This window comes from Gracilinanus agilis, chromosome 5 (assembly GCF_016433145.1).
Source record: "Gracilinanus agilis isolate LMUSP501 chromosome 5, AgileGrace, whole genome shotgun sequence".
NCBI lineage: Eukaryota > Metazoa > Chordata > Mammalia > Didelphimorphia > Didelphidae > Gracilinanus > Gracilinanus agilis.
Genome location: NC_058134.1, coordinates 140,511,331 through 140,536,975, shown reverse-complemented (window position 1 = coordinate 140,536,975; position 25,645 = coordinate 140,511,331). Strand labels below are relative to the sequence as shown.

Here is a 25,645-nt window from a genome sequence, read left to right as displayed (position 1 = left end):
TCATGTTTTTTTTTTCCTGATGCCTTTGCCAAGCCTTTAATATGTGGACTCTAAGTACTGAAATACACGATAATGTGATAATGTGTGATTTAATGCATTCTTCTCTCTTGGGAAGATCCTCTGAGACTATTAGGCGGACTTTTCATAGCAGGATGCAAAATGCCAATGAAGTTAATTAAAAATAATCTGAAATAGAAGCTAGGGAGCAGGTTTTCTAGTTGGAATTACATAGAAAAAGCTTTATTTTAGATTCTTGGTTTAGTTGTCCAAGGCTTTTAAAGACCTAATGAGACTTCCTAGGAGAGAATGGTTCTGATCACTATATACATACATTTATAGAACTATATCAGATCATAACATAGATGCATAAATATACACAAATACACATGTATGTTTGCATTGACATACATTCATTCTATGATTTCTATAGCACCGTTTCTCTGTAGAAGTCAAAGACTTGTAAGAATTAGTTCTGATCTTTACAAAGAAATATTAAATCTATTATCTTGCAAAGGAGATAAGCAACTTTCTTTCCTATTGCTTCTCACCTCATAGCCCAAGTCACTCTGTATGACTGAGAATAATATATACAGAGACTTAAGGCCTTGATATGAAAAAAGGGGAGCTGTATTCCAAACTTTGTTGTAAATTGGGATTTTAGAATTCATTTTCTCACAGAAACAATATTGTAATTTTAGCTTTTTGATTCTGTGAGAGATTCTAATGGTTTCTAGAGAAACCACTATATTGAAATCAAAATACACCTGGACTTGAAGATCTATCCAGACTTGACTTAACTTCTCCAAGACTCAGTTTCCTCATTTATTAACTGGGTGTAATAATACATGTACTATTTAACTTGTATATATTTTCCTCTTAGTTTAACTTGGAGATATATATATATATATATATATATATATATATAACAAGAGAGAGATAAATTTGCATTTATTAACTTTATATTTATTCAGCATATACTTACATATTTCTCCTCAATTAATATGTAAGCACCTTTTGACTAGAGGTTTTTTCATTCTTTGTAGTTATACTTCCAGCACCTGATACAGTGTTTGACACAGAGTAGATATTTAAAATAAAAATACTTTTCATTAGTAGGAGAGTTTTAAGGAAAGTTCTTTATAAACTGTGAAGTACTTACATTTGAATGTGAATTATAATTAATTTGTAAATGACTGTCCTAAAATATTCTTTACATTTTGATTTAAAATTAATATTACAATATTTTCAGTTAGTAATTAAATAAAATTAAGCAGAAAAATAACAACAGCTCAAAAACCTATCTTGAATGCTAGTACTTGAGTAAAAGTTAATTTAATTAGAAGAGAAAACAAATTTAATTAGAAGAGGAAACTAACCTTCCTTTTCCTTCTATCTTTCCTTATTTTCTTTCCTTGTTCATTTATTTTGGCTCAGATTTATAATTTTATTGGTGTAGAGAACTCTCAGAGTGGAGGATCCTTCTACCAATGCAGATTGAGACCTTTTGTGCATCTTAGAGTATTAGAGAGTTGCTTGGGTCATTATGAGATTAAATGGGTTAAGGGACCTAGGATCTCTGTGTATGGTACTTGAATTTGAATTCAGGAGTTTTGGGCTCTGATCCTCTGTCTCTGTTTGTCTGTCCCCAGATGTAGATATGTTTATATGTCTGTCTGACTCCTTCTATCTCTCTGTCTATGTGTAGCTATCAATCTATCTCTTCCATCTCTTCCTTTATTTCTCCAACTCTCTATCTCTATATTTCAATCCCTCTCTCTCAGCCTCCTTCTATCTCTCCATTTTATTATCTGAACTTAGCAACATCAAGAACTATTGTAAAAGATGAATGTGTTTCATTTTTATGTTTCATTTTAAAACTGTTGACTTTATTTTTTATTGGTATTACTATTTTTGTTTTTGGTGGGTGTTAGGCTTGATTTTTGACTCACAAATTGAATATAAAATTGCTGAATCTTTAGTGTCTGTAGGGACCTCAGAGATCAAGTCCAACATCCTTGTCAAACACTGATCATTTAGCTTCCATGTGAAGATAGCCAGTGATATCCAACTTCCCTACCTCCTGAAGCTGCTCATTCAAGTTTTAGAGCAGCTCTAATTGTTTGTAAGCTTTACTTTAAATTGAGCTTCCATAAAGTAACTAAACATTGTGACTTCTAGAGCCAAATAAAAACAGTTTTAATTCTTCTTCTAGCTGATAATCTTTCAGAAGTTTCAGAGAAATCTGATATAAGTATTTAAGCTACCAGTTACAGTCAACAAACATTTACTAGATATTTATTGTGTTTAGGCCACTGTGCGATGGATATATAAAAACAAAATGACCTGTGCCTTCAAGGAGGATAACATTTCACTTTTTTTCTTCACTTCTTTTTATTTTTCTGGCTAAACATCCCTAGTTCCTTCTTACATTCTTTATATGTCATGATCCATAGTCCTTTCATTATCCTGCTCACTTTTCTTTGGATTTTATCCTTTTTTTTCAGTGGATAGAAGAGAAGAAAATAAACATTTATATGTTACAGCTATATTTCTGGCAATATGCTAAACGCTTAAAAAACTCTTAGTTTCTATCTTAGAATCAATAATGCATTCTATGTATATTGCTTCCAAGGCAGAAAAAGCTTTAAGTGCTAGGCAGTGGGGGTTAAGCAACTTGCCCACAGTCACACAGCTAGGAAGTGGCTGATGTCAGATTTGAACCCAGAACCTCCTGTCTCTATGCCTGACACTGTCCTCTGAGCCACCTAGCTGCCCTCTGTGCTAAGCACTGTTACATTTGATCCTCACACAACCTTGTGAAGTGGGTGGGTTTATTATCCCACTTTACAATGGAAAAACTGAGGCAGATAGAGGTTTGTCACTCTCAGAGCTTTAAGTTACCACTGTAAGATTTTGTTGTTGTTCACTTGTTTCAGTCATGCCTGACTCTTCATGACCCCGTTTGGAATTTTCTTAACCAAGATACTGGAATGGTCTGCCATTTCCTTTTCCAGTTCGTTTTAGAGATGAGGAAACTGAGGCAACTAGCAGTCCAATAACTTGCCCAGGGTCACATGGCTGGTAAGTGTCTGAGATTGGATTTGGACTTAGTTCTTCTTAGGTACAGGGCCAATACTCACAAGCTGCCTCAGTGGTAGTAACTCATTCATAAAGCTCTTCAACATTTCACATTGTCATAACTTCCCGGAGAGGTAGGTCGTAGAGGTGTTACTGTGACTGTAGTTGAAATATATTAAATGCATAAAAGGCAAAGCTTTGACTCATATTGAATGTGAAGTTCTGTTCAAATTCTTCCAAATTATACTTGTAGAGTTGAGCTTTGGAACCCAAATGCCAGTAGGACTGCATATTTATCCCAAACAGATTTTCTGTTGTTTAGCATTCGACCTGCTTTCATCCACGGCACTGATGTTGAGCTACTAAGGACCCAGAACACTTAGATACACACTTCATGAGAAAATCACCATTAATCCATTAATCACTATTTAGTTCTGGTCATTCAAGCAATTCTGATTGCCCCTAACCATACTGCCACCTGGCTTATCTTTCTTGATTTTTGTCTACAAAGATCCTACAGGATGCTTTGGCAAACACCTTGCCAAAATACAGTCTCCTGTGTCCTGGATATTCCATGATCTATCAAACTCATGCTTTACCATGCTTTAATGCTCTGATTTTCATCAGTATGGGGTTGAAATCCCTTTATGCCTCTGATATGCACACCCTCTACTGATGATGATTACAATTCTAATATTAAATCAAATTAGAGTAAATACTTTTTTATAATTTCTATGGACAAGCCATTTAATCACTCTGCAAATTCTTGGGGATAAGCTTTTTTTGAACTTAGCTATGTTCATTTCTATGGATAACAGACATGCTTCAGTTCCAAGATCCTCATTTGAAACCTTTTCAACTTAGTTTTATGTATCAGAATTTTGACCATCCAAAGTTGTTATGTTAGAACTTTAGTGAAGGAATTAATCACCTGTCTGGGAACTCTCTTTTTAGAAACAGAAAAGAAATCGTTTTAGTGTGGCACAGTTATTCTTGATAAACACTTATTGGATTCAAATATGGCCTCAGACATTTCCTACCTGTGTGACCCTGGGCAAGTCACTTAACTCTAATTGCTTAGCACTTCCTGCTCTTCTGTCTCTTTTGCCTCAGAACAGGCACATAGTATTGATTCTAAGACAATTTTAAGAAAGAAATTATGGCCGCTTAGCAATAACAACTGCCATTTTTTCCAGTACTCTGAAGTCTACTAAGTTCAGATATGATGACTAATCAGATAATTAAACTAATTAAGGGAAGTTAAGTACTCTCTTACTATCTTCTCCCATTTCGTGGCTTTCAATTTTACATTATTTATATTTTTTCTGTTCTCCTAAATCCATGGATTATTACTCCTCATAGAGTAAAGTAAGAGTTGCTTTCTCTCTATTATTTATTATCCTACTGTTCAACCTGAGCAACACAACATGTTATGGTGAGAAAAACCAATGAATTTCTAGTGATGGGATCTGGATTCAGATTCCAATTATGTACTATGTGACCTTGGGCAAGTCCATACACTGGGCATTGGAATAGATGATTATTTTGCTGTCTTTTGACTTCATTTCAAGCACTATTTCATTCTGTCCTTTGTTATGAATACTATCTGTTCTTCTAAGATGCTGTTGCTACTCTTATATGGATCCTCTGTTACCTACATATATCTCCATTTACTATATGTGTGTTTTCACGTGTAAGTCAGCTAGTGAGTTTATCTACATTATTCTTTTCAGTGCTTGGTACTTAATAAATGCTTAATAAACATTTATTGATTTCTTAGGTAGGTGTACTCTATCTTTCATTCAAATTCTGTGTTGGTGGGATTTTTTTCTTGAAATTATACTATTCCAGGGGTAGCTGGGTGGCTCAGTGGATTGAGAGTCAGGCCTAGAGATGGAAGGTCCTACGTTCAAATTTGGCCTCAGACATTTCCCAGCTGTGTGACCCTGGGCAAGTCACTTGACCCCCATTGCCTACCCTTACCACTCTTCTGCCTTGGAACCAATACACATTATTAATTCCAAGACAGAAGGTAAGGGTTTAAAAAAAGTATACTATTCCTCTGGGGCTGACCACTTGTAGGATTATTGATCATGGGATCCTGCCTATCTCTCTTTTTGAATTCTTTGAAATCTTTTTTTCCCTGGAACTTGTGATGTACATCAGATTGTACTTATTTTTTCTTGTTTTATGAATGATAAGAAATAGGCGATATTTTGCTGCTTTAATTGGATAGGGATTAAATATAGGAAAGAATAGTATTAAAAAGGATGTTTGTATACCCACTCAGTTTGAGGAATACCTATTCTGTGTCTATTTTGTGCAAGGCACTGTATTTGGTTATAAAAGTCAAAAAAAGTTTGCCTCTGACTTCAAGAAACATTTAGTATTTTAGGTGGAATTAAATACCTTTGCAAGTAAGTGTGAGATAAAAAAGGAATGTGACAAGGATGAAGGAGAGGTAGGAAAAATGCTAAGAGAAAGTTTTAGGAAAGATCACTGTCACTGTGAGGGGATAAGAGAAGGCTCTGCGGAGGGTTTAGACCAGTGATTCTCAAAGTGGGCGCCACCACCCCCTGGTGGGTGATGCAGTGATCCAGGGAGGCGGTGATGGCCACAGGTGCATTTGGGGGCGGTGAATAACTGTAAGGGGGTGGTGATAGTATGTGACAGGGGGCGCTAAGTAATATTTTTTCTGGAAAGGGGGTGGTAGGCCAAAAAAGTTTGGGAACCACTGGTTTAAGAGGTCTATTGGCAGTTGGATAAGGAATGAAGCAAGAGTGTTCCAAGTATGAGCAAAACCATAGACAGGGAAGAAGAGATAGCCTAAGGCAGAATTGAGTAAGTTTTGCCTGATGAAAAACAGAAGCAAAACCGACAAAGTTATGGAGAAGAAAGGAAAAAAGGAAAGGAAGAAGGCTTAGATCAGATAAGTGTCAGCAAGGGACATCACGAAACTGCTGATGCTCATCCACAATGAGGACACCAAAAAGGGATGAGGGAAACAAGGCCAGAAGCAAACACAATAAAAGACACTGGAAGAATTGGAAAGTTATGCCACTTAAAACTGACAAATTTTTTGAAATAAAAAGCATGGAAAATGTACAACAAATTCATCTTTCTGGGATGGTGTAAAGCCCAGTACCTTTGGTAGGCAGTAGCCTGATTACATGATTTCTGAACAGAGATTGGTTAGTCATTGCCCTTGAGCAGGTAAGACCTTTGGATAGACTGGGAAGGGGGAAGCCTGTCTACAAATTGCCGTCTATATGTATGGGGCTTTCAAAAATTAGATAGTTTTGACTCGAGACTGCATACTTTTTAAATTTGAGTTTGTAAGCATTTCGACTCTGCTGTGACATCAAAAGAGTGTTTACTTTAGTTATCAGTGCCTTCTTCCTTGGACCTGAAAATGTGCTCAGTCATAGTCTGATATTCCCAAAGAGCAAAGATCTTGTCTGATGACTTGTTTGAATGAGGTTTCCTGCCTTTCGTGGGCAGGACTTTGATCTATGTGATGCTCTGCTCAAAGCAACATAACGGCTGGAGAAATTTTAGGTATTTGGATTGATATTAAAACAAGAATGTATTAAGCATCTTCTGTGTGCCAAGCAATGTGTTAGATCTTGAAGACTCAACGACAAAAGTGGATTCTCTTCCTTGGCATAAAATAGTGGGAGGAAAAGCATTAGTTTAGAGAAAAAAGGAATACATTCTATTGGAGGAGGTATAAAATATATGTAAAATAAATACAAGGTTCTTTTTGGGTGGGGTGTAAGGTGCTAGTAACTGGGGGAATCAGGACAGACTTCATGTAAAATGTGGTATTTGAGCTGAACTTTGAAGGAAACTATGGAATTTAAGAGACAGGTGAAGGTGAGCAATGCAGCCTGGTGGAACAAACAGTACAAAGGTCTAGAGATGGGAGGTTAACTGTTGTGTAAGACACAGCAAGATTATAATATGGCTGGACCACAGAATTCATGAAAGGGAGCAATACATAAGTTTGGAAAGTTAGGTTGGGACCAGGTTGTGAAGGACTTTCAATGCCAACTCATTGCAGGAGTGTATTCTTGCTTCTAGAGGAAACTGGGAGCCAGTGGAGCTTGTAGGGTAGGGGGATTGACTCAATCAGACAGGTACTTTGGCAGCTTTGTGGAGAACTGATTAGAGAAGAAAGAAACTGGAGGGTTCATGGGAAAACATGGGTAAGAATCCTTTAAGGGTAGAGGGAATGCCTAGGTTTTAGTCTGCATGGAAGGAGGTTAATACAAGTATCAGGGAGAGCAGAGAGAGCAAAGTAGGTATTAATAGAGAGAGAGAGAGATTGGACCAGTGATTTCATTCAGATAGGGAAATCCAAAGTGAGGCGACTTCTTTTACGCTCAGATTGATAGTGATTATAGTAATATGATTATTAGGGAGTCTGTGGAATTCTTGCTTGAGTTGGCATTCTTCTCCATTTTTTTAACCTTATTTCTTAGGTCTAGATGAAGTGATTTCATTTAAAAAAGAGCCCAGCCATAATGTGCAAGTTAGCTAGCATTGTGTTTTTGAAATATAGATTCTGGAAAAATCAAAGCAAAAGGCATTGGCAGAATTGGAAAGTTATGCCTCTCACCCTTACAAATTTGTTGAAACAAAAAGCGTGGAAAATGTACAACAAATCCATTTTTCTGGGATGGTGTAAGCACAGTACTTCTGGAAGGCAGTAGATTGATTATATGATTTCTGAATTCCTCATTTGGTTTTCAAGTTTGAGACTAGACTGAATTCTGAGTAGTTTCACTTCAGTATTACATTGATGCAAATTAAAGCTGTTGCTTCCTGTTCTTTTAGTCATCACTCTTTACATTTAAGCATATTTATCTCTTGAAAGATTTTTTTTGAGGGGGAGGCAGTGAATACAATCTAATAAAGTCACACAGATTTCAAACATGCCCCTTTTTATGTCAGCACAAATATCCTTAAGGAGAGTCTTTGACTTTTTCACATTTCAGAAATGACTGTTTTGTTAGATGTTAATGCTATTTTCCGACACAAAATAGGATCTATTGAGAGGAGAGTTATTTTAGTCTGTACTTAACTTTTGGGCTTCTTAGTTGCATTCTCACTTCTGTTTTCATATTCACACCCACATCTTCCTAACATGATGATTCATGTACATGTGCCTTTACTCCTGTCCTTTTGGAGGTTTCAAGTTTGACTGTTAATCTGAAGTTAGTATTTGCACATCAGAATCATTTTTCATTATTGGAATGCCTAAAAGGGGAAATCCAATCAGCAAATATTTATCAAGCACTTCCTGGGGGCAAAGCACCATGCTAGGCATTTTGAAGAATTCAGAAAAAGATGATTGATTTGATTTCTTCAACACGTTTGTAGTAGAGTTGGAGGCATTTGTCCAACAAACAACAAAAAGCCCCATAGAAGTAAAAAGTTAATGACTCTAAAGATTTAAATCATTTTATGAAAATAACAGAAGTGTCACAGTGTGATCAATCAGTCACTTGCTGAATGAATGATACAATCATTGATCATGAATTGAACTGCTGGGTCCTAAATGTTCAGAGAGGAAGAAATTATTTCAGGCTATATGAGTGGTCCATCTTCAAATTAGATCAGCCAGCTAGTGGTGCTAGTTGGGATTATAGAGCTTTAGTTTTAGGTCATGTAGAGTTAAGCACTAGAATTAGGACATAATTGTTTGGGTAGCTGTGAAAAAGTAGCTTGGTGTCAGATTATGGAAAGCCTTGATTTCCAGTTAAAGTTGGACTCTCATAGTCTAGGCAATTGAAAGGGTTGAGCATGGATAGGACAGTGACGTGATAAAAATCACGTTTCAGGAATGATTTTTGTCTGTCATATGTGTGATAGATGTAAAACTGGGTACAGAAGAGCCTTATGTTAGAGAAAGCACTTACAGTAAGTCAGTGGTGAAAAGACAGCATGATCTAATAGCAGAGATAAAAGATTGCTAATTAGAAGACTTGAGTATATATTCCAGTTGCCATTTTTTAGTTGTATGATTTTGGTCAAGTCACTTAATTTCTTTATCCATAAAGTTAGGAGTTTGGATTAGATCATCTTTAAAGTATTTTTCAGTGATAAAATTCTAAGATTTTTCAATGATGATGATAATGGCTAACATTTCTCAAGCACTTTAAGGCTAAGAAAGCACTTTTTTATTCTCACATCAACCCATGAATTAGAGACTATTATTACCCCAATTTATAGATGAGAAAACTGAGGCTATAAAAGTCTATATTATTCTCCCAGGGTCACATAGCTGACAGGTATCTGAGGCAAGATTTAAACTCAAATCTTTCTGGATCCAAGCTAAGCATTCTTTTTACCATGCCACTTAGCTGCCTGATGAGAGGAAGAAGCAGTATACAATAGTATACAGAGAATAAACAAATATTGATTTTGGAAACAGGACCTGAATTGGGGGCTGACTTTGCCACTTCGATAACTTTGTGTATGACTTTGGACAAATCACCTGACTTCTCTGATCTTTACAAAATCACTGGATTATCTCCCTTAGAGAGTTCTGAGAAAAGTGCCTGGGTAAGCCATAATGTGCTACCTAAACACAGCAATAGCTGTTACTCAATTAGGGTGGTTGCATGCGAGAAAAGAAAGGAAGGGGTAAATATGAGAAGGAAAAAAAAGATAGTGAAAACTTTCCTACTTGTTTAAGAATTTTGCCAACAAAACAAAGCAGGACAGGAACAGAGCAAGGTTCTGGAACCTATAAAGGATGGGAACATTCCCTGGGGATATCACAAAGGGCTCCACATTCCCATAGTTAACTCTGTTTATTGTACCTCATGGGGAGGACTCCAAATGAAACAGTCATTGCTAAGGGGTTCTGTGGCAAGAATGTGAGGTTTGAATCAGAGTCCCTGGGTTCAAAGTCTGAACCTTTGTATTCTTGAGCAAATCACTGATCCTCTTGCTCCCACTTTCTTTCTATAAAATCAAGTAATCCCTTTATGTTTATCTCCCACTTATATTATATATGTATGTGTATATATATATATATGTGTGTGTGTGTGTGTGTATACTTGTATATCTTACATAAACCATTTATATCTTACATATCCTTACAGGTTCTGCTCCCCTTACTCCCCCTCCCCCAAAGAATATGAGCTCTTTGAACATAAGGGAGTAAAAAATGTGTCTGTTTTGCCCTTCTTTCTATCCTGAGCACTTAGTACTGAGTACCTGACCTATGACAAGGTCTTAATCAGTTCTTACTGCCTGGGTTGGTTGAATTTGACAACTTACAGTCTCTTACCTCTCTAAATATGTGATCCTATAGTTATGAGGAAAGTCTTAAGTTACATTCTGTGGGTATGACATCATTATTCCTTAAAAACATTTTTTGGGGATAACTTTAGCCTTCACTCTTCTATAGATGCCCAGTGTATGATTTGCAGTGCAGAGACTTTGGAAGCAGTTAAAGGAAACTGCCTAAAGGAGTGATTATAACTAGGACGTGCATCCTTACACCTTTCTGGGATTCAGCTGTTTTGGAAAAGAATTTGGAATCATGTTTAGAAGACAGTGAGAGGAGAGGAAGTAGAGGAACCAATTGTAGATGGCTTTCCCAAGGCACTAGTCTCACAAGGGAGGGAAGAAGTATGATAGATAGTGGGAATAGCTGATCCAGGTGAAAGTTTATTTGATTAAAGGTAGTTGTTTTTTTTTTAATCAGTGACAATTTTTACTCAGCTCTCAAGATTAGGCAGAAGTGGGCTTTGTATTGTGCCTTAAAATGTAATATACTATCTTTTTTGGACACGTGAAGAAGTGGAATTCTCTTGCTTAGGGTAGAGGTGCTCTAAATGCTTAATTCAGTGAACTCTTAATCATAGTAATCATCATCATCATCATTATCATCACCATAGCTAGCACATATAGAGCTTTAATGTTTGCAAAGCCCTTTGCAAATATTTTATCCTCACAACAATGTAAGGATGTATTTACTCTTTTGATCCTGATCATATAGTTGAGGAAACTGAGGTAGACAAAGTTTAAGTGACTTGTCCAGAGTCAAATAGCTAGTTAAGTGTCTGAGTCAGGATCTGAACTCAGATATTTCTGACTCCAAGTTTAGTGCTCTATCCATTGCACTGCAAAACATATTTTGCTATAAGTTTCTGGGAATATGTGAAACAAAATGTATGTATTATTCCAAATAATTTTATTTCAATAGCTGGGCCTTGATCAGTAATCATCATAAACCTATATTTTACACTTGGGAGATTCATGCGTGCTTTGAGTATTTGCAGGAGTTTATAGCTGCAGAGGATTGTAATAATAAGATAATGCAACTACATATTTGTATGTCTTACATTTTACAGAAATCTTCTTTATTCACTAACTTATTTGTTCCTCAGAACAAAACTGTGTCAATTAGAAAAAATGTTTTTCTGATAAGAAACTCTCTGAGAGAGACCAAATAACTTGCTTAAGAACATTTAAGTAGTAATTTGCAGAACCAGGCTCAAACTCAGTTCTGAATCTAGTCTTTCATATTGCTTTTGCTAGAGGTAGATTAAAGGTTCACAGATGTAGTTATGAAAACATGCATGTAGATTCTATTGATCATCAGACCCTCAAATCAGAGTGTGATGGATATTGACACATTTGTATATCATTAGTTGGTATATAGCATTTTAAGACTTGCTGAGTACTTTACCAATATTATCTCATTTTATCCTTACAATAATCCCAAGAGGTGCTTTTATTATCTACATTTTACAGAACAGGAAACTGAGGCAGATAGTGACTTTCCCCAGGTAGCACAGCTAATTAATATCTAGGGGAAGATTTGAATTTGATTCTTCCTGACTCTTGCTCCATCTGTTATTTCAGTTCCAGTGAGAAATATCTGTACTCGTTCTGTAAATGTGTAATCATGTTTTATACCAGGGAAAGTTTTGCAGAATTTAAAAAATTTCCAACAAATTCAATTCAAGAAACATTAAAGCCATTCCTTTGTGCACGAAGCACTTATGTAGAAACTGGGGATACAAAGACAAAGTGTCCTGAGGAAAGTGAGATTTAAGTTGAATCTTAAAGTCAGGAAACCAGTAAGTAGAAAGGAAAAGGGAGAGCACTGCAGACATGAAATACAGCCAGTGAAAATGAACAGAACTGGGGCAACTAGATGGTGCCATGATTAGAGCCTAGCCTGGAGACACAAAGTCCTGTGTTTGAAACTATTCTCAGATATTTCCTAGCTGTATGATCCTGGGCAAGTCACTTAACCTCAATTGCCTGGTCCTTACTATTCTTCTGCCCCCAAACGAATACTAAGTAATGATTCTTAGACTGAAAGTAAGGGTTTGTTTTTTTTTTTTTAAAGAGAAAGAGAAAGAAAAGAGGAGAGAGAGAAAGAGGTGGAGGGGGGACAGAGGGAAACAAAGAGAAGGAAAGAAGGAAAAAAGAAGAAAGAAAGCAAGGAAGGAAGGAAGAAAGAAAGGAAGGAAGGAAGGAAGGAAGAAAGAGAAAGAAAGAAAAAAAGAAAGAAAGAAAAAGAAAGAAAGAGAAAAAGGAAAGAGAAAGAGAACAGAATTGTGAGATGGAGTATTGTATTTGAGGAACACCAAGGAAGCCAGATCCACTGGATCATATAGCACATGAGGAAGGCAGTGAAAGATAAGAAGGGTAGGAATAGGGGCAGCTAGGTTGTTTGGTGGATAGAGTGCCAGGCCTGGAGTTGGGAGTACCTGGGTTCAAATCTGATCTCAAATACTGCCAAGCTGTGTGACCCTGGACAAATCACTTAAACCCATTTGGCTAGTTCTTGCTCTTCTGTTTTAGAATTGTTACTAAGACAGAAAGCACAGGTTTTAAAAAAAAAAGGGGAGAAATGGGCCAAGTTGTGAAGAGCTTTAGATGCCATAAGGAAGATTTTCTATTTGAGGTTAGAGATAGTGAACATCTTCTGGAGTTTATTAAATAAGGAAGGGACATAGTCAGATGTGTACTTTTAAGAGAATTATATTGATGACTGATTAGATGATAGATTGGTGTTGGGAGAGAATTGAGGCAGAGAGATCAAACAGAATACCATTGAAATAATACAAAAATGAGTTTTTAAGAGCGTGTACCATGGTAGCAATTGTGTGAGTGGAGATGAGGGAAGTTATAGGAAAGATGTTAGGAAAAAGGAAAAAAGGTGTTGGGAAAAAGGAAAAAGAACAACAACAACAACAACAACAAGGAATTGGAACATATTAGATATGTGGAGGGAGTTCAAAGAAGAGTTGATAATGACACTGAAGTATCGAAAATGAGTCCTGTTTTGGACATATTTAGATTCCTACAGTACATCCAGTTTGAGATGGCTAAAAAGATAGTTGGTAAGATTCTAGCTCAACAGAGAAGTTAGAGATGGAAACCATTTGCATAGAGAGAGAGCAGTGTCATAAAAACCTCGAGATGACAGAATATGCAGGAAAAGAGGGTGATTAATAGTGCCAAAAGCTTCAGAGAGGTCCAGAAGGATGAGAATTGGGGAAAAATGACTTAGCAATTAAGAGATCATTGATAACTTTAAAAAGAATAGTGCCATTTGAATGGTAAAGTTGGAAGCTGCTTGGAAAAGAGTGAGAGATTAGAGGAAGTGAAGGCACCATGATGGTTTTCTTAAGCTAATAATCACAAAAGAAATATAGGACTCTAGATAGCTGGGATAGTTGATCATGTGAAGGTTTAAAGATGGAGAAGATATGTGCTTTTAGGCAGCAGGGAAACAGCCAGTAGATGATGCTGACATTTATAAGAGAATGGGGATGTTAGAGGGAAGAATCTGCTGGAGAACACAAGATTAAATGGAATTGCTTGTGCATGTACAGGAGTTTTACCTGGACAAGAAAAGCTACTTCTTCATTTGAGACAGGGGTGATGGAGAAAATAGTTGGGGAAGACATCTGAGTAAGGCGAGAAAAGGTGGAGGGGAGAAGAGGAAGATTTCATTGAACGACCTCAGTTTTTTCAGTGAATTTCAAAAAGGTAGGGAGAAGAGGTGCTATGGGATGTGTGAGATATTTTGAATGTTTTGAAAGGGATGGAAATGTTTTGCATAGGTAGTGTGGCAAATGGAGACTTAATTGATTAGGACATGTTAAAATATGTCTTGCTACAGTGAGAACCCAGTTAAGATGATGTAGTATATGATTGTAGTTGGCCCAGTCAGAAGAGTTTTGTGACTTCCTCCAACTTCATTCACCAGCATGTGAATAATAGACACAATAGTAGGAGTAATACAAGGTTGTACCTTGGTAAGATAGGGTGATCAGTAGCATAAGGGGAAAGGAATTCCAATGTAGTGGATGGTTTAGTGTTGAGCTAATTCACCAAAGGCTTGAGAGAGGGAAGAGAAGGGAGTACAGCCATTGCAGAAGGGAGTACAGCCATTGCAGATATGATGTCCTGGGAAAGAACTTAAGCATTAAGAGGGAAGAGTTGGAGATATTCTCGGTATAGGAAATGGGAGTGTGTTAAAGGAATAAGTGATAAGATTTTCTTCACTGTGAATTGTTTTGCAGATAGTTTTTTTAATTGGCAGTATAACCCTGTATCTTGGTCCAGTGTTACTTTTTAGACCTTTGCAGTTTCTTGTTTTTAACCTATAAATTAATCCCTCACTTTTATATAGCACTTTATTGGGTACTTTCACAGACACTGGACTGGAATTAATCCACCTGGGGTCAAATCCCACCTTAGCCACATATGAGTTTTGTGACCCTGAGCAACTTAACTTGATCTCTCTGTGCCTTAGTTATTTTATCTGCAAAATGGTTGGATTCCATGGCTTTTAAGGTATCTTCCTTCTTTAAATCTATGGTCTATAATTTCCTCTCCTTGTGATGTAGGCAGGGCTCATTATCCTCATTTAGAGGTGAAGCAATTAAAAATGAGAAAGATTAAGTGATTTGTCATGCAGATAAAGCTCTTTTTTTTATTAGAGTCAGGGCTAATTATAACAACAATAATATTAATAGCTAACATGTTGCTTATTCAATTCTATCCAACTCTTTGTGACTCCATTTTCTTTGCAAAGATACTGGATATTGGAATGCTTTGCCATTTCCTTCTCAAGCTTATTTTATAGATGAGGAAACTGAGGCTAACAGCAATAAGTGACTTTTCCAGGGTCACATAGCTAGTAAGTTTCTGAATTCAGATTTGAACTTAGGTCTTCCTTACTGTAAGCCCAATGCTCTATCCACTGCACCACCTAGCTGCCCCAGCTAACATGTATGTAACACCACAATGTGCCAGTGCTTACAAATATCATCTCATTTGATCATCACGAGACCTCTGGGAGGTGGCTGCCTTTATTATCCCCATTTTATAGTTGAAAAAACTGATGTTAAGTGACTTGCCTTAGATCACTCATTTAAAGTAAGGCTGGATTTGAACTCAGCTCTGACCAACTCTAGGACCAATACTCTATCCACCTCCCCTCTCTAGTTGCCTAAACTGGAACCCAGGTTTTCTGCCATTGTTTTAACCTCTATACAACACTGTTTCTTTCAACTTGTCTGTTAATAGAATTATATATGTACTGCTTTTTCCTCTTCTCTCAAGCTATCTTTGACATGTTGGCAGAAAAAACATACCTTTATATTAATTAGATGATTAGATAATATTCTATGATTATTCAGAATACTGTGACACTTGGTGATGAGTAGTATATGTTCTATTTCAACATTCAGTGTGCTCTCAATTTAAAAAAATAATTGTATAGCATTATGTTCCAATTACATTATAGGAGGAGAAGAGCTTAGGAAGTCTTTCACATCCATTTCATTAGTATTGACATCCTCCTTAAGGGAAAAAATGCAATACTGAAGAGTAGAGCAACTAGAGGCATATATATATATAAATGCTAGAAGAGAATAAAAATGTCTGATGACATGTTTCCATGTGGATCACCTGTCTCTTTGGGGAGTAAGTCTCACAGAACTATGGTTTACGGGATGTCCCTAAAGTCTTAGTGCAGTTCTTTAATAAGACTTTGGGGACACTCTGTATTTAATGTAGGAATGCTATTTTAGAATACGTCTCTGTGTGTGTTGTAGATCCAGCGCTGCCAAAATATTTGGCGATTCTAAATTGCCACTATTAATATACATGGGTTTATAGGCAGTGAAAATCTGCAAATAGCAACTGATTTTATAGTATCTTAATACCCCAAACCTGATTGGTTGGACAGAAATGTGCCACCAGACTGTCTGGTTCTGTGGCTGTACATCTTGTTGATTACAATTCTGTCAATTAAGTTCCATTCTATAAAATTAAGCTTCATAATAATCTCAAGGATTGGAATTGAGTCTATTACCTCCACTGTGGTGTTTAAAATAGTGCTATGCACCTCATAAGTGTTTTATGGAAATGAATATTGAAGGAGATGAGTATCATATAAAATGATAGATATTAGCAAATCATGGAACAGTTAATTGACACAGATTATCCAGTTCATAGAAGTGAAGAGTCAGGGAAATTCAAATCATAGTATTTAATCAGTTCCTACCCTGTATCTAACACTGGATTTGAAGTGAAAGCATTATGTTTTATTGGGAAAACAAGACAAAAACAGGTTTGGGGGGCTTGGGAGAAATGGCTTCCAGGTCTAGCTCTGCCAGATAGAAAATCTGAAATGTTAGAGTTCATCACTTGATATATCTTTGTCTTAGTTTCCATTTCTGTAAATGGAAATAACAGTGCTTGCCCTCCTTCCCTTTCTTGGAGAGTTGGAAAAACAAGTGAAATATTGTTTGAACCTAGGCAAATCACTTAACCTCAAATGCTTAGCCTTTACCGCTTTTCTACCTTGAAACCAAAACTTAGGATTGATTGCAAGACAGAAGGGAAGGGTTAAAAAATATTGTATGAAAGTAAAAAACTGTGAAATGCTATGGAAACATGATTATTAGCATAATACAAAAAAGAAATATGGAATTTTGGCCCTTTGCACTTCTTTAATAGAGATTGCATCTTCACAGAAACATAAACTCTCAGAACAAGATGGCAGAGGAATTCCCCTAGTTCATCCTATACCCATTCCTCTAGAAGTAGCCCCCAACAAGTGGTCACCCAGCCTTGATGCAGGCTTTCAACATTAGATTAAAAACCAAGTGTACACGTATGGGATTGGGGAGACATGGTTAGATAATGAGTCATATGAAGAAGATCTATAGACTTTAGTGGACTACAACATCAAAGGATCAGTGATACCACATAAATTTAAAAAATGTTAATTTAATCTTAGCTTATATTAATAGAGATCTTTATTGAAGGTTTTCAACAAAGGTAAACCGATTGCTTCTAGAAGCAACTTATTCCAGTTTGAGGTAGCTCTTCTTGTCAGGAAATTTTAACTTATCCGGCCATCATTTGCAGCTTCTCCCTTGGTTCAAACCAAGTAAACGAAGTCTAAAGCCCTTTCTACAGACACAGTGAGGTGGATAAATGGATAGAGCATGGGATTTAGAGTCAATAAGGCATGAGTTTGAACCCTGCCTTAGAAAAACTTAGTAGCTATTTGACTAAGCAATCCACTTAATCTCTTTCTACCTCAGTTTCCTCATGTCTAAAATGAGGATAATAATAGCTTTAAACTCCCAGGTTTATTGTGAGGATAAGATGAGATGTTATTTGTAAAGGAAAAAACCTCAGAGCACTATATATATATATATATATCTTTATTATTATTAGTGATAATAATTATTACATGACATTCCTTCAAATGCTTGAAGATGGCCATCATGTGTCTCCTAAGTCTTCTCTTCACCAGACTGAAAACTGGCAGATATTTTAACAGGACCTCTTACCAACCAGGTTATATCCTCTCTATGATTCACCTCATTGTCACTGCATACTCAGACCTGAGCACACACAGCTGCCACTGTGATCTGGCCAGATCAGAGTATATATGGCACCATCATTTGCTCTTCTTGTGCATCGTAATTCTATTAATGTAGCCTAAGACTAAATTAGTTTTTTTGTCTTTTATGTCAAACTGTTGATTGTTTGATCTTGTAGCCCATTAAAACCTATAGAGCTTTTTCCACATGACTTGTTATCGAACTGTTTCTCCCCAATCTGGTACATATGCAGTTGATTTTTTGAGTCCAAATGTAGACTTTTACATTTATCTTTCTTAAATTTCATTTTCTTTTTCTCTACCTTCCCTTTTCTTTCTCCCCTTTTCCCTTCAATAGAGCTGGGCACTGAGGTTTGAAGATAGATACAAAGGTTCTATTGATAAGCTCAGGGATTTTCTAATTATTGATTAAAAGTTATGCACAACAGTAATCGTTTTCCATTTGGCCATATAGTAAAGGATCTTATAGTCATTTGGAAGAGACAATAATTTAAAACTACCATTAAAAAAGATAACAAATTCCCTGACATTTATAAGATCATTTTGTATTCTGTTTGTAGTAATGTTGAAAAAATGTTTTACAAAGCTGAAAAGTGTTAAGCATTCATCAAATTTATATTAATTTTTATTAAAAATATTTCATTGTTCTTTCACAGTAATTATAAACTTGAAGCTCCCCTTCTTGTATATACCTACTCTTCCTAGACTTCTGGCAGAATTTCTGAAATCACCACAATGTTAAAAAAAAAAGAAAAAAGAAAGTAACACAGTGTAAATGATCTGCTCATGAGATGCACATCCGCATGGGCAGAAAACCAATGAATCCAATTGTTTGTTTTATTTGAAACAGTTTTATGATTTTGAAGAGAAACTTATCTTAGCAAAGCTGAAATCACAGCACAACTTAGTAATTAAGGAGTGTTTAAACAGGTACATTAAACATTATGCAAAATAGAGAATTTTCTAAAGAAGTAGAGTTTTAGAGATAAAGATATGTAATGGTACTTGGAGAAAATACTTAGACTCTTTTTCCTCTCTAAAGTAGGAAGAGTTTAAGGATAGGGACCAGATTTTACTGGGAGAGGAAATTCCTTTTATCAGCATAGGTTGGCATCTTTAATTTATGATCTTTGCTACCTAGAATACCAGAAGCCTCTAGGGTCACACAGTGTATTAGAAATGCGACTTAAATCTAGGCCGGCTTGCTATCTACCTTGCTACTCTGTCTCTAGTAATATCTTTAAGCATCTTGAAAACCTATAAATGGAATATATTCTCATCATTTGCAATATTGTGGAATAGAAAGAGCACTGCCTTTCAAGTTAGAAGTTCTGGGTTCAGATTGTGACTGGACACTTACTACTTTAGCCTTAGGCAAAAACCTTAACCTCTTAGAACTTCCTTTTCCTCATCTGTAAAATTAGAGGGACTGTCTTTTGTGGTCTCTGTTACATCTAAATTGATGATCTTTGAAGTAAAAGAAATATATCAATCAATCAAAAACACTTAAGTTCCCATTATGTATCAGACTCTGGTGATGCAAGTACATTGAATAAAATGGAAACAAGAAAATCTGGTGGCAAAAAGTAAACTTAATTTTTTTTCTTCTTAGAAAAATGTGACCAAGACAATACAGAAAGAGTTACACCACCCACCAATAGTCTTTTTATGCATGGAGAAATACAAGACCAATCTATCTGGGGAAATCGTTCAGATGGAGATCTCATCAGAAGTAAGTAAATTGTTATCATTTAAAAAAAAATTTGCTGGCAAGATAAAAGTAAGGATTATTGACGTAGTTAAATTATCTTTCACATTTAAATGCATTACTGTTATTTCTTGAAATGTGTCAACAATGTTATTTCCTGAAATGATTTCTATCCCAGTTTGTAAGTATGAATCAGAAACAAATATGAAAAAAAGGCTGATTCCCACCCTTCCCACAGTAAAGGAGATAGTGAATTTACAATCCAGCATGGGATAGCCAGCCAAGGGTTACTGGAAGACTTTGGGGAGAATCCCAGTCTTTGCCTAAGTGGAAAGATTGTTTGGCTGCCCTCCTTGTTCTTAGAATTTTAAACCCTTTTAGGCGTGTGGTTTGTAGGGGTCAGGGCCATGGAAAGATAATGTTAAAGAGTTCTCACTCTGTAATTCTACCATAAAGCTTTCTATTCCCCTATGTAGGATTCCACGAAAAGCATAGATCTGGAGATGGAAGGGAATCTCAGAGCTCATCTAGTCTAGTTCCCTGATTTTACAGATGAATAAACTGAGCCCAGGAAATATATATAACTTCTCCAAAAGATCAGTGACTTCCAGATATTTAGATGTGATATTCTAATATCTTACTTGTGCTCCTAAAAGTCCTAGGTAGTTTTTTGTGCAACAGAGCCTTCATATAACATTATCTTCAACTTGGGAAATGAAATGCCTTTCAAATAAACAAACAAACCTTCTATCAGTGTCCTTTTAATCCTTTAATAAAATGATAACAAATAGCATGATTCTAGAGTACTTATTTTAAAACTCGAAAGAATTAAGCTAATTTTCTTTAGGTGATTTTTTTGAGAGAATTTTATGATACCTCATGAAGAAACATTCTGGATTATTACAGTCTAAGAGCAAGAATCACTACCGTTTCTGATCCTGGTCTGGAGCTTAAATTTCAAAGCTTAAAAGCAAATAGATTTTTCTTGGCCACCACACAGATGGATTTGTGGCTGCAGTGGTGGCCAATTGATTTTCTAGGGAAAGGAGGGGAGGCATTTGACAGTAATCTGAACAGTATAAGACAAATCATTGGATGTGCCAAGGGAGTTTTCTCTGATCCACACCTGAGAAGGCAAACTACTTGGATCTCCTACAGTTCCAAGAGGGAAATGAATATCAGTATGTTTTGTGATTTGATTTGCTAAATTAAAGTGAATCATGAGTAATGTATTTTTCACTAACTTGATTAATTTTATTTACCCAAAAGATCTACACAGAAATTCTGTAATAGTTAAGATTTAAGTAGTGTGTATTCAACTTTTCTAGTTAGTTGTCTGCTGTGGTAAAAAATGAAAACTATTTCATTCTGAAGGCCTTAAGTAGAACAGTGTTTAATTTTTTTTTTTTTTTGTTGTTGTGTTTTTGTTGTTTTCGTCCAAATAGAGATTTTACTCGAGGGAATGTTTCTAATTAGCTCTTGAGGTATGCTAAAGCTTTCTTATTAGTGTGGGGAACTCTCAGTGTAGAAACTCCCACCATCTGATACATGTCAACAATTCCTCTTTAGCTTTATAGTTTTAGGGAGTTGCCTTGGGCACTCAGAGTTTAACTCATAGAGCCACAAATTTAGAATTAACCTTAGCGGCCATATAATTCCTTCCTATTCATTTTATATATGGGGAAACTGAGTCACAAAGCAGTCAATTAACTTGCCTATGGTCACACAGCTAGCATATGTCAAAGTCTTGACTGCAGACCCTTTCCTCCATCCATTATGTTTTGCTGCCTCTTGTTAAATCATTATGTTCCTTAAAATAGTCTATATCCAATGAAATGTAAAAATCCAATAATATTTTGTTCCATGTTTCTACTGATTAGAGACAGTTGAACAACTAGACTTAGATTTATTACTTAATCCATCTGACCAAAGCGGAATAATAACAATCTAGAAATTTCTATCTTGCAGAGAAGAGTAGAGGAAAGAAGTGGGGTTAAAGGGACCTAAGGAATTTAGGAGATCAGATGAAAGTGATACAAAATTGCAGAAAGGGCAGGGTGGGGAATTCAGTCTTTGTGCTTTGAAGTAACAGAATTGTACATTTTTTCAGGCTAATAATGATCCATGTCCTTGCTTTCTTTCCCCAAAGCTCACTAACACAAAAATTTTGTAGTACAGATCTTGCCCTTTTCTTAGGGACATTATGAGTGGAAAGTGCTTTGTCAACATTACCTGTTATATAAATGTGAGTTATTGTTCCATAAAGCTTTTTTTCTCTTTTGTGCAAAAGATAAAAGTTTGGCTTAAACATAGGGAAGCAGTGTTTCACAGTTAGGAATGCACAGGTAGATTTGCAATTTCCATCTAATAAATGGTTCTTGGGGAAAGTTGAGAGTTGAATAACAACAGAACTTATCCCAGATTTATCAGGTTTATCTCTTGCTTGTACATAATTTTTGCTTTTAGATTTTTGAGCTTCTTGAGGTCAGAGACTTATTTCTTACTTTCTTTGTATCCCTAGAATTTAGCATAATACTGAGCATATAGTAGATGCTTAATAAATAAGTGTTGACTGGCAACACGGTGGGCACCATTACCAGCAAGTTACAAGGGTGCTCTCTGAATTGCAAGGTGGAGCAGCTGACAAATATTTTTTTAAACAATTCTCAAGGTGGAGTAGCTGGATGGATCAGTGAATAGAGAGCCAGAGGTGGCAGGGGATGGCCTTGCGGTCAAGTGTGACCTTAGATACTTTCCTAGCTATATGTTTCCTGCATGAGTCACTGAAGTCCTATTGCCTAGCTCTTACCACTGTTCTGCCTTAGAACTAAAGACTAAAGTAAGGGTTTTAAAAAAAACCCTCTTGTTGCTCTTTTTCTTGATCTCAATTGTTCATACATCAGTGATAATATATATATATATATATATATATATGCTCCATTTCCACAGTGCCCAACACAGCAACTTGGTACCCTATAATAAAGCCGACCTTTTCTTTAGACCCCTACCTTCTGTCTTAGAATGAATATTGTGTATTGGATCCAAGGCAGAAGAGCAGTAAGGGCTAGGCAATGTGGATAAAGTGACTTGCCCAGGGCCACACAGGACATGTCTGAAATCGGATTTGAACCTGGGACCTCTTATCTCTAGACCTGGCTCTCCATCCACAGAGCTGCTCCCACCCATCCAAAATGAACTCTCAAATCAGAGTAATTTTACGAATTTAATATTGCTGCTTGCTTTTCCTTTGGTTCTTACTCCCTACAAGTCGAATGCACTTTTTACCCGAGCATTCCAAAGAACTGCAAGTTGCTTAAAACGGACTTCTCTCCTTTTGGCCTTTAGCATCCAGAATTGCTGGCTGTCCCTGAACAACATAATGTCTCTCTCCACGGAGCAATCAGGGAGCGTGTAGCCCTCTTCCTTCTAGCTTCTAGCCCGTTGTAAGGGCCCAATAAATCTTTTATAACAATAATAGACCCTGGAAAGAGGCCTTTGGCTCGCTGCTTGCTCCAGGGGAGGAGGAGGAGGGAGCAGGGAGCGCATCTGCAGTGAGTCAGGACGGAGTTGGCTCTCCTTTATGGGAGCCTGCTGGTGGCTCCCTGAGAGTACAGAAGAGGCGGACAGCTGGCTCTCACCGAATTGGTTCTAGTGCGCCCGCCATGGGGCTGGGGTGGCTGCATGGTGGGGTCATCAGAAAAAAGAACCGGGCTAGAGTGTGGGAACATTTTCAAATGAACTACCCACTCTGTTTTCCTTGCTTCCATGGAATCGGTACAGCCAGCTGCAGAGCGAGGAGTTCTTTCCCACTGGTTGACAGAGCAGCGCTCTCCTCTTAATGTTTCCTCTCTCTTCTTTCCTTTGAGGGGTGCTTAGCGAGGGCTGCCAGCTTACCTCTCCGTTCCCCCAGAAGCTGGCTGCCCTCCTGGTTAGAGTCCTTCAGGAGATCATTTCTCTAACGGACTGCTCGCCTCCTGTGTGCTGTGGTGTTTTTGATTTACTTTTCTCAGAACCGAGCGCTGGAAAGTCAAGGGAGTGGTCGCTTTGGAAATTGTTCTCTAATTAAAGGGTGTACCTCCGAGGCTGCACAAGCTGAGCATTTTCCAAATTGTTCTGTCAACTCTAACCTTGACCCGAACGGACGGACCACCCACTTCTGGGTCATGATGGGTTCACACTGATGCAGAGAGGGCTCACTTCTGGGGTGATACAAATTGTCTTAGATTCGAATTAGGAACCACTGTGGTAATAAACTATGTGGAAAGTTTTTTCCTGATTAGTACGATTTATGTTGAAAAATGAGTCCATCTACTTCAATGGGGAAAGGTTTCCTTAGCAAATTAGGGAAGAATTCAAAAAGATTATAGAGTTTTTGTTTGGAAGTCTTGTCTAGTAAAACCACTTTAGCCTTGATGATTTTTAGTACAGCTTGTATTTAAGAGAAAAGGTTTTTGTTTTCACATTTAGTCCAGAAACTAGTATTTCACTTTAGAGGTTTTGTCAAGTTGGGATTTTGTTAGAGGATACCAGAGCAAAGGCAAAAATCACTTGACACACATGAAAACGTTGACATTTTTTCTTTTGAGTTACATAGCATGTATAAATGCTGTTTATCTGCAATGCCGTTTACTTCTTTTTAATGATCCCCCCCCTTTTTTGTTTTGGTAAAATAGATGTTATGTGATGCTCATTTCAATTACTGCTCATTTTTCTAGTTATCCCACTATGTGCATCAACTGCTAATTGGATAGGTAACCTTGCTTTTTAAAATTAGAATAGAGGTGAAATAAGAGTCATGTTTTGATCTTGGCCTTTTGGGGGATTATTTCTATTCTTACACATATTCATATTAGTGCACATTCATGTCTTCTGCATTTGGGTCATTTTTTGTACAGTACAGTGATTTCAGTGGTAGAGAGAACTCCCAGTATGGTTGGGAGAGCCTACTATGTGCCATTTACTGTGCTAAGAACTTTATAAATATTATCTCATTTTATCCTCACAACAACTAATTGCTATTATTACCCCATTTCATGGATGAGACTTAAGTACAGAAGTAAAATCAGGAACCTTCCCAAGGACACACAGTCGGTTAGTGTATGAGGCCTGACTTAATCTTCTGTGTTTCTGACTCCAGGCTCATTACTCTATCTCCTTTTCTACTACTTATAGACTCAGATAAGGAATACTAAAATGTTAAGTGTCTTGCTTGGGTCCTGTAGCTATTATGTGTCGGTGGCAGATTTTGACCCATATCTTCCTGCCTATGCCATCCTGTCTCTTGGAACAGATTCTATCATCCTAATAGTGTACTCTATGGAGAGATGGCTTATATTTTTTTCTCCTTTATTAAAGTGCCTCGAGTCTCTATTGTAGTCTTTTTTAAATGAAAATTTACACTGTTTACTATGTCTTTGGACACTTTCTTTATACACATGACTTCTAATTCTAAATGTCATCCCTTTTTTCCAGAATGCTTCTTTAGATTCTCTTCTGATGGAATTCTTGTTAGGTTCAACTGTTGAGTTCAATTAGTTTTCTCCTTGGTGATTTCTACAGAATTCCCGTGTTTTAAAGCTGAGAAAGTCAACATGCTATACTTAGATTGTAATCTCTATTCTATTTAACCTTCTTCCCCCCTTTTTCTTATGGAGTTTTGCTATTTTATTTAAGGCACTTAATTTCCAACAGAATGTCATCCATCCTCTGACACCAATTCAGAATTGCCCTAAATTTATGAAGCTGTTGTATAATGGTGTTTGTTTGTATGTTTTTTTTTTTAATTACTGAAGTACATGAAGTTTTTCTCATAGCATTTTCTCTTAAGGAGTTGTTCTAGTTAGATTTGCTTTATTAATTGAAAATTCTGTTATTCCTTTCATCCTCCCTTGCCAGCTGACCATTGGATCTCTCAGTAATGAAACTCATGTCAAAACATTGTTGAAAAA

The 25,645-nt window shown here is 36.7% G+C and overlaps 1 protein-coding gene across 1 annotated transcript in view; it reads left to right on the top strand.

Moving 5' to 3' along the window:
- MDFIC (MyoD family inhibitor domain containing) overlaps nt 1-25,645 on the top strand; it is a 118,723-nt gene that overhangs the window by 6,096 nt on the left and 86,982 nt on the right. The window contains exon 3 of the mRNA XM_044679098.1: nt 19,602-19,721. Coding sequence (XP_044535033.1) covers nt 19,602-19,721 — 120 coding nt within the window. The remainder of the gene's footprint in view (nt 1-19,601; nt 19,722-25,645) is intronic.